Raw genomic sequence first — 10,559 nt, 5'->3', positions numbered from 1 at the left:
GGAAGGAACTGGCTGCAATGCGTCAATGTGCCAAGTATGTAAGAGGGAATCACTTACAAAAATTCCAAGTGGATGGACAAGACAGTTAAGGACTCATTCACTTTCTTCTTCTTTAGGAATAAGGAGACTTCATTTAGGAATGAAGGCTGTGGGTCCTGATTCAAAGTGAATAAAGTAAGGTTGACATGACACTCAACAGGGCACTACTGATCAGGCCAGCCAAATTAGATTTAAGGAAATTCTCATGCTGAAAGTAGCAGGATGTTGGGACAGTAAGATGGGGAATGCGATGCTTGGCTATGCTGGTTTTACTCCTACGTGGGTATCTGCCTCTAACTTCTTTTCTGTTGCTCTTATAAATGCTCTTAGTCATGTCTTTCTCTGCAGCACCTTTCCTCATAGCTGGCAACAAGACTGGCTGCCCTAGCCTGTGGTTTTTTTCCCCTGAACTTCAGAGCACATTTCAACTATGCTCCGTAGCACAGCACTCAGGTGGTGCTGGCCACATTTTCTGTGCATCTGGTATGTTGGCCAGGTGCCTTGTGCTGCAGTCCTGCTGTTGACACCTTGCTGTCTTGTTGACCTCCAGAGGCTGAGGTGAGAATATTACTGTGGCAGAGCTGGATCTATCCTGAGCCTGAGTAAGCAGAGCTGTTCCTATGGTCATGGTTGGAGGTTTACTCCCTGCTGCTTGAGAGATCAGGCAGAGGCTGTGCAGCTACTGTGATTCAACTTGCCTTGCAGTTACACAGTGGAAGCCTTTTGGTGATGAGACTGTTTGAGTCTCTCCCTTGTGCTGAACCAAGAGCTCATCCAGCAACCAACCAAAAGCTGTTCCAAGTCAAAAGTAAACTTTCCTCCATCCTCCTGGTTTATCTTTAACCCAGAACTGATCCATCCACCCCAAGGCCACATATGCTTGTGACAGTATGAGGGAACATTGTCACGCAGCTGGGTTATGGGAAAAACTAATCTACTTCTCAGAAGCAGCATAAACTTGAGCTGCTTGTGAAAGCTGGACACCATGCACATAAAATACTCTGATTTTCAAGTCCCCAAGGCTCTCATGAATGTTGCACTAATTGCTTTTTCTTTAGCACCTAAAYCTTTAATCGGCAAGGGTAGGGAGAGTTTTCTTTTTCTTTTAGTGTTTGAATTGCGAAGTTGGCAGTGTTCAGGAATGTATTTATTGTAAGCACACTACTAGGCCTACATGTTTTTACTCTATTACTACCTGGCCGCACAGGCAAACAATTGACAGGGAAACCTTCACTTAAATTAACYGTGGGTTCCTTGAATAGCATTCTCAAATCTGTCACACATCATACAGACTCACTTAAAAAGAAATKATTCTATTTATTAAAACTTCTTTCTCAAAAGGTTTCAGCATGCTGCAGWACAATCGAATTCTTACTTATGTCATTGGCAGACTCCACCATTACTGCAGGTAAGAAAAATCCTTCATTGCAGCCTGCTTTGCCAACCTCCAGATGAAGGCTAGAAGAGAGAAATGGTCCAGAGGATCAGGACTTTCCTTCACATGAGCTGCAGCASAGCTGTCTGATTGACAGGAATGACAGGAAAGAAACAAGAGAGCATAGATATAAAAACAGTGCTTGGTGAGCTTCTGATTAAATAATGACAAGAAATAAATCTTGTCCCCAAAAGACTGGCTATATTAAGCACGTAATTTTTTAGGCTTTTAATAGTCATCTATGAATCACGAGCAATCTTTTAGTGGTATTATGTAGAAACACACACACTGACAATTTATCATCTTTACAACATGCARTCTATAACCCTTGGACTCTGGACGGAGCACAGATAGGTCTGTAAGTACATGAACTAAATGCCCTTTCTTCATATTACTCACTACTGCATATGGAGCAGGAAGCATACCTGGCTGCTTAGCAAGATGAAGGACACAGAGTAAGGGAAGAATTCAGACAGCCTTTTGTGAAGATAGTGTAACTCTCTTCATCCCAAATTCTTCCAGTGAACTATGGCTTCTTATTATTTTCCAGTAAGGATKTTAACACCTCCAGTTCAGTGATAAATATGCCATTATTTCCCTGCATTTGTCAGGAAACAGGAAAACTGTTCATGTCTAGAGACGCATTTGTGTCCCACATTATCTAGAGCTGTAAACTCTGCTCCTTAATGAGTCATGTTAATATACACTGCTACTTTAGCTTGGTTCTCTAAATACTATCACAAAACATCTTAGATTCATTGCTCTCTAAACAAACTTGTCATTAGGTAAATTTTACTTTACCCATTTAGACATTACAGCTACAGTCGTCACACTTATAATTAACTGTTAGGAAGAGTATCTTTGCTAACTGAAGCCAGGCAAGTGGAACTATCCAAGTAGAACTACTTTTGAAGTGCATGYAAAAGAATAAAAGAAAGCACCCAACTCAAATGTGTTATAAAAAAATTTCTTATTTAGGTGTTCTTAAAAAATACAAGGCACATAATATAAAATCAAATAGCTATACATCAAAGCTATGTTGTATATCCCCATATAAGCACATGGACTGGCAAGTATTAAGTAACAGTGGATAATCTCAACTAACATTTTATCCCAGTAGTAGCTGATAACAAGATCATCTTGTCAACTCAWATAGGGTAACATTATAAGCTGTTGCCATGTTCATATTTACAGCACAATAACCTGGAAAACAATACAAAAATGGTGTTATACTGAAGATAATATGCAGYCTAATCCAAGATGGTGATATGGATTCTCCTCTCAACAGCTTCATGATGTTAGCAGGTACACAGAACAAGATCCTATACATAYTACTGTTCAGAAGCTTAATACATTACAGCTGCAGTTAAACAAAACAGATTTATCTGTTAATTCAATATACTAACAATACTGCATAATGTTCCAGATACATTTTGCTTTTTAGCAACTTTTATATTCAACAAGAATGTCTTCAGCCACACACACTTCTACATCAGCAGCATTTTTGCCCAGTAACTGAAATGTCTTTTTTTTGCCCCCGTCTTGCAGGAAGATTTATCTGTTTATGATTTCCACACAGAATAAGTAGCTGTGACTTCCAAATTCCAGGCTTCAATGTAATTAAAATGCAGAGATGTTTCTTCAGACTCTCTTATRCAAAGTAAGTCTATTGTCACTCACATCCTTTTATCAGTAATAATAAAACTTAACTTTACTACGATTAAACTCAGTAGGTGGATTTGTTGGTCCTACTTGAGTTTGAAGAATATGAACTTGACTTCTTGGGATACTTGCCTGATGAGAGAGACACTTGCATCCTCTGTGTAGTCCGMACACTTTGGCAAAGAAGAGCATATTTAAGGTTGTCTCTGAAGTCTTTTGAAATATAGTAATAGATGAATGGATCAATACAACTATTCAAAGTGGAAAGACACAGGGCAGTTATGTACCACACATACAGATGACTATAGCTATAGGCTTTGAGTAGYGAATAGTGCACAATAATCAGTACATTACTAGGTGTAAAACAGATGAGATACATGGACAGGACAACAACAATGAGTTTGATTGCTCTTTTTCGTTTCTTTCCAGTGCTTACATCTACGATAGAAGCCCTCAGAGTCTTAATCATTAGTATGTATGTGACACCAGTGATGATGGCTGGGATTAAGAAGAGTGCAGTTGCAAGTGAGAGGAAGTAAGTGAACATATCATGAGCTGAAACATTTTCAGGCAACACATCATGGCATGTGGTGATGTTAAGATTTGAAATATGTGCTGTCTGTTTAACAAGATACAATGGAATGGTGCCCAGCAAAATCAGTRTCCAGATAGCAATGGAGATGCCCAAAGCAATTTCTGATTTCTTTTTTGAATGCATTATGGGGTTCACCACAACCCAGTATCGTTGTATACTGAGACATGTCATAAAGAGAATGGAACAGTACATATTTCCATAGAAAAATCCAACAAATACTTTGCAGAGACCTTCACCAAATAGCCAGTTATTGCCATTTAGATGGTATGAAATCTTCAGTGGGAACCAGACAACAAAAAGAAGGTCTGCCAATGCCAAGTTTACCATATAAATCACAGCCGGATGTTTCTTCTTTGTTCGGAAAAAAAAGACCCAGAGGGCCATGGCATTGCTTGGCAAACCAATTATAAAGACAAAGAYATAGACAATGGGAAGAAAAATTGTAGTTAGCCTTCCTGTGAGGACTTTTGCTGTAAATTCGTCCACCTTGTATAACTCTTCAGAACTATTTGCATTTGGAACTTTATGGCCAATAAAAGTTCTTCCTTTAAAACGAAACTTCATGGATCCATTATTTTCTAAAATTAAAAAAAAAAAAAAAAGTTTTTGCTGTTATTGAAGTATAGACTTTTCACCCTTTTAAAAAATAAGCTAGACCTAGTTTATTTTTAAATAAATTTATTTATTAACATTTAAGAACAGCCTTATCAACAGAAAAATTAAAACTGATGTTCACACAMTTAACAATTTATCTTCCCTTTGTTTTAAATGCATTATCCTAAAGACAACCTATATCTCTATTCACAGATTCTACCAGCAACCAAAACACTTTTCCATGTCACCAGTGATATTAAAAATGCCTTTTCAAAATGGGCTGTCAGGTGCTCCTACCACCTGAACAGTTACCATAGAGACTGCTTCAAGTACCCCAGGGCACCATTAGCTTCCCACATAGCAGTGCCAGATTACTGGASAGCTGGGACTTACAGAACTTCACAGCAGGCCAATGTAACTGTAGTAAAAARCTTTGCCAGTTTAGTGATTAAAAAATTGGTATGCTGAAAAAAGAGAACACATTATCTTCAGACAAGCTAAAACAAACTCAGGACCGCAATGTCCTGAGCCATGCTCAAGTGATCCCTAGGTAAGGCACATTAAAGACTATCCGAATAGAAACTTGAACACACTAACTGTGTGCTTGAAGATGCAACACCATCCGTCGTCATCTCYTTCAGAAGAGAAGGTCAGTTTCTGTGGTTTCTACTCCAGGTGTCAGGTGGTAGAGCTGACAGCTAAGACTGCTTCATACACAGCTGTCACTACAAGCTTTGCTCAGCCTCTCTGAATGCTATGGGAGCTCACAAACCATAAGGGAGAACCAGGAACTCCTGACTGYTGAGTCCTGTAGGACAGCCCTCAGMCAGCCCAGTTCAGAACCTCTGCACACACAACACAGTCCTCCACTGCTGACAGGCTAGCCTGCACAAGCAACGTCCTTGACTTCACACCATTCAAAAAGTCAGACATTCACCTACAGACATCCATCAGCTWAACAGCTAAACAGTAAGGACAGGGAAGTTAACTAGTTTTGGGAGAATTATTTCTAAACTCCGTCTTCATCAATATTTGAGGATTTGTTTAGCCAAAGCCCCCCAACTGGAACATAAAAAATATCATTTTGAGTACCTGAACAGTGAACAGCCCYGAACAGTGCTGAAGCATGGCCCCTTTGTTAAGAAATAAATTATACAATCCCAGAATAAAAAAAATGCTTACACATTACATTTTAAAGAATTCTTACACAAAAAATATGTWAATAGACAAGTATGTGTTTCCCAGTACAGATTCCCAAAAGTAGTGCATTTTAGATAGCTGTTTATTTCAAATTATAACTGCAAAATCTGATGTACAGCCTTAGACTCTTGTCTAGACTCTGCAACCACCTGAAGATTTATACAGAAATACACACATGTAGATACTCTTTAGTGTTTTGATTTAAGTTATCCTAGATCCACTTGAGCACTTACCAGTCTCCAGGCCCAAGCAGCCTTCAATGAAAAAAATGAGGTATTACAAAACTTTTTGCCAGTAAAATGACATGGACAAATCTTTGCAGTATGAAGATGGAAGCTTAAATTATACCAACAAAACAACCATCCCAAAGRAAATTAATTGAAATGCCAGTTATTTCGATCTATATGAGGTGTGATTAAACTAAGGCAGAATTATACAAATTCTGCTTTCAGATACTCAAACCCCATAATTACATCAGCAACACTGTAAAAGACTGCAAAGTTTAATTACAAAACAGCAATCCTAGTTCCCTAGCTTGAGCTGTGAACTGGAGAAACCATAAAACCAGCCTGAAGGACACAGTTAACAGAGATATCAGATACTGAAGTGATAATTAGCTAAGCAATGCCAATTTTCTCAGTCTTACAGCCTAGCTGAGAAAGAGCCTGAAGATGCTTAGAAGAAGACCAAATATTCTAAGCTGGTGACACATTAATAAAATGCACCATGCAATGCTATGATAAGCACTTGTTCATGAGAAAGTGGTTGATATTATCAAATTGCAGGCACACTGTTTCCATTCTGTTCCAAAGACTTAAATTATTATAGAGAACTAGAAGAGCAAATCCTACCACTTTGTTCTAACTAATGTTTTGTAATCGGATATAAAACAATGCTTCGCAACTGATGCTCAGAAGTTAGGTAAAAAAAATAAAAACCTCACCAAAAAGTCCTCAAGTGTTAGTGTGAGATACCACAGTAAGAGCTGCACAAAGTGGATGAACAGATATCTGAACCACAGATAGTACTTAGTATTGCAAGAGTGGCAGAATAGAGACAAAGGTTAGTTTTATTCTACTTTTTAAGACACACTGATCTCATAGACCAAGYCTTGTTTTTATTCTGACTTTAATTCGAGGCTCAAAAGTTCACAGCTTTTGTCAGTCCAGTCAGCACTCTATACATATAGGAAGACAAAAGTGTCCTGTTTCCCTGCAGTTAACACTCCCTCACTGGGCAAGCAGTCCTTTGTTAGGTATGTACATTTTCTACACCCTTTTCTTACTCCTTCTCCACTTGCCTTTTTCCATAACAATCGAGGTCTTTTCCCAGACGAGTTTCACCCTGCTTGACTCACAGGCAGAGAATGCAGTTGACTTGCTAATCTGCCCACGGGGAAAGCGTACTCTCCTCCCACAAAAGACTGTTTCAACACCTTTGCCACTTTTCCAGAAGATATAACCCACTACATACCAAACACAGGATTATGCCTACCCTGCAGACACAGAAGCGACAGCAGCATGGCATATCCAAAAATTAACTAATTTACTGATGCTAGTAATACCCCTACAGGACTAAGTGTATGATTATCCTSCTTTTCGGATTTGCAACCCAGATTCACCACAATGCCGCAATGGCATTAGCCTGTTTGAAATCTGCCACAATACGCCTCTGTCTTAGTGCATCTCCTTTGGCTGAGATGGGATCACATTTCAGCTCATTTCACCTCTCTACTCCAGGATTTCAAACACGCAGCAAAAACTTTTGCATTCCTCTCCCTCTGCCCCGAGAATTCCAAACTCCTCACTCCATCCAGGTCAGACAATTAGGCTATGAAGTGGCAGTTTAATATCAGGAACTCTGCTCTAAATAATGCAGTTTACAGCTACCTAGCATCTATCTCTAGCGAAAATATGACCCACCACATACATGGTTTCAATATTTACACAATCTTTACGTATATGATTTTATTAGGTAAATAAACCTGGGATGAAATATAGGACACAGTGCAAAGCCGTGCACAGATATGGCAGCGGGGTTGATTATAATAGGTGGTGAAAAATTAACTTTATGCAGTGAAATATTAATTGGAATGACTGTTTAGGGTTTTTTTTTCTCAAACAGCATTTATATGAATATGAATGACTGTTGAGGTTTTTTCCTCAAACAGCACTTACGTTCAATAAGCAAAAATACAGATTAACAATTAAAAAAAAGACCAAAGCTTTTTAGAGCCGGGAAAGAATATGGTCTTTAAAGTTTTTTCATGTTTATCTTAAGGGGAGCGGGGCGGGGGACGGAGCTACGAGAAAGTTGGAGAGGCGCTTTACATAAGGCCACTCAGTGACAGGACCAGAAGGAATGGTTTAAAATGGAAAGACAGTATATTTACATTCGGTATCAGGAAGAGACTCCTTATGTGAGAGTGGTGAGGCACCGGGACAGGTTGCCCAGCAAAGTTGTGAATGCCCGATCCCTGGCAGTGTCCAAGGCCAGGCTGGACGGGGCTCTGAGCAGCCTGTTCTAGTGTAAGGCGTCTCTGCCCGCGGCGGGGAGGGTTGTAACGAGATGGGCTTTACGGTCCCTTCCGTGGTCCCTTCCACGGTTCTCTAGAAGGCGGGTGAAGCCAAACCCTGCGAGTCCCACACGCCCTGAGGACCCTGCTCGCCCGGGCAGCGTTTCCCCTCCCCACCGGTCCCGGTAGCCACACTCCCACCCACTGGAGTATTCCAACCCGCTCGACTCCGCGGAACCTCGCCCCGTCCGCTCTGGGTTCCCCGCACCGCAGCCGGGCCAGACACCTGCCCCGCCGAGCGCCCCGCCCGCGGCTGAGGGGAGGCCAAGCCCGCCGGGGGTGCCAGGGTGCCACGCTGGCCGCCCCGCTGAACCCAGTGAGCCGACGGCTGCCGGTACCCGGCTCCGCTCACCTGCAGCGGCGGCAGCGGCTCCCAGCAGCGTACAGAGCAGCAGCAGCAGCAGCAGCAGACACAACCCACGGCGCGCAGCCATCCTCTCACCGCGCTCCGGCCCGCCGCTGCTCCGCCCGCGCTGCCGCTCAGTTTCACCGGATACCTGAGCGGGGCGGGGCGGGGGCGCGGCCTGGCCCAGGAGCAGCCCCGCGGCGGGCGGAGCCTGGCTGGACGTGTCCCCCCTCGGCGGAGAGTGCCGGGGCTGTTCCGAAATGGCGGGAGCTGCTCTGTGGTGGGWCTGTTTCGCCCGCCGCAAAATGGCGGGGCCGGCACAGTCCCCGCGGGCGAGTGGCTAGCCTCAGGCGGCTGCTGGCGATCGCTCGGCCGGAGCGGCTGCCGTGGGACCTGGCTGYCACCCCGCTCACGGTGCGGGGGTCGCTATGCCCCGATCCCGGCGCTGGGCCCTGCCCGTGCCAGCGGCGCTGTTAACGGCGGCTCGCTGCTCAGTACGGCCCGGCTGCACTGGCCACGGTCCGTGCCGAGCTGCTGCTGCCGTCAGCAGGATTGTTATGGCAGGGGCCAGCAGTGTTTAGRGGGAGCGCGTTACTCCAGTTGCTTTGTAACATACTGCGTTGCGCGTTCCAGGTTTCTTATTCTTCCTTGTTAGAGCATCATAGGATAGTGCAATCTTACACCGGGTCAGGTTGGAAGAGGCTACATAAAGTAATCTGATCCAACTTCTCTGCCGAAGMAGGGTCCTCTGGTGCCCATGACTCAGGATTTTCTCCTTTCCAGTCAGCTTTTAAATACCTCGGGAAAAGGAGGCTACACCTCTGGTCAATCCATTCAGTGCTCTGTGACTCTCACAGTAAAGAAGTCCTTGCTAATGTTCAGGTGGAACTCTCCCTGCCTCAGTTTCTGCCCATTGCCTCTTACCACATTGCTTGGCATCACTGGGAACAGCTTGGTCCATCTTCTTGGCAGCATTCCTTCAGATGCTTACAGACGTTGATGGCATCCAATCTGTCAAGGTCCAGAAGGGCTGCACAGCACACCACGAGTCAGCTGCTTCTCCCAGCTGTGTTTTTAGCAATTTCACTGAGGAAGCATCTGTCCCTTCATTCAAGTCRTGGATGAAAAAGTTAAAAGCACTGAACCCAGATACGTTATGTATGGGTTACGTTTGTGATATAACAGATGGGCATGAAAACAATGACTGTTTAACCCAAACACATTTGTGTGGCTGTGCTGGCATGATCCAGTAAGAAAGGGTAAGTAAGGGATGTTTTCACCTGTCAGGCTCACTTAAGCTCAGAATACACCAACTTCCCTTCAGTTTTGCAAATTTTAGGAACAAAATTAAGCAGAATACTATGTCATCAGCATTTTCTATTTATCCATACTCTGGGAATACAGAGAGATGAAGATAAATGCACTTGAAAGTTTTAAGTATCTGAGTTGACATCAAAGGCCTCTTGTTTCTGAGTCTTTGTTATAAGTCACTGCCTACTTAAAGCCCAGTTCCTGTTTGTCATCCACACAATTTAGTTTACCGATTTCTCATCTAAGTCCCAGCCGTCTTGCTAAACACTAAGGAAGTCATAGTCTATCCCTCCACACTCCCTGTCTGTCTCTCTCAGTGCTGTTTTATTTATCATTATAAACTGCTTCACAGGTATGTAATGTCCTGTTTTTAATCATCTTGTCCAGTGAGCTGACTGTGTTTTTAATCATCTGTCCAGTGAGACTGAGTGGTCTTCTCATCTGGCTTTTTATCTAACCTCCCTTCACTTGTCTCCAGAGTTTATCCTCTCAGCTCTCTTACTGAGGAATGGTCAGTTGTTCTCTCCTCCAATTCTGCTGTAGCTGGCACTCTCCTGCCAGTGCCCCATCAGTTTTCATTCATAGCTTTCTCTTGATTTATTCCATCTAGTCCATCTTTTTGTCCCCTTTACATTCAAAGCAGACAGCTCCTTCCCTCTTTAGCTTGGATCCAGCAACAGTAGAAGGGACTGAGAGCAGATGGGAAAAGTATTTATTGCTGTTGCTAAGCAAAATCTGCTCCCAGCTGTCCCATGACAGGCCACATCTGCAACTGGATGTGCAACAACCTGCAAGAACCCTG

The 10,559-nt window shown here is 43.0% G+C and overlaps 1 protein-coding gene across 1 annotated transcript; it reads right to left on the bottom strand.

The window, feature by feature from the left end:
* Positions 1-2,427: 2,427 nt before the first annotated feature.
* F2RL1 (F2R like trypsin receptor 1) lies at positions 2,428-8,611 on the bottom strand. Its single transcript, XM_057363835.1, has 2 exons — positions 8,453-8,611; positions 2,428-4,309 (listed from the first exon to the last, which is right to left on the bottom strand). The coding sequence occupies exons 1-2, from the start codon at positions 8,532-8,534 to the stop codon at positions 3,201-3,203; spliced, it is 1,191 nt and encodes a 396-aa protein (XP_057219818.1). The 5' UTR covers positions 8,535-8,611; the 3' UTR covers positions 2,428-3,200.
* Between the last annotated feature and the right edge of the window lie 1,948 nt (positions 8,612-10,559).

This window comes from Malurus melanocephalus, unplaced genomic scaffold (assembly GCF_030028575.1).
Source record: "Malurus melanocephalus ecotype Western Australia unplaced genomic scaffold, MMel_1.1 scaffold_31, whole genome shotgun sequence".
NCBI classification, from domain to species: domain Eukaryota; kingdom Metazoa; phylum Chordata; class Aves; order Passeriformes; family Maluridae; genus Malurus; species Malurus melanocephalus.
The sequence above is the reverse complement of the archived record's forward strand: the minus strand, read 5'-3'. Positions and strand labels throughout refer to the sequence as shown.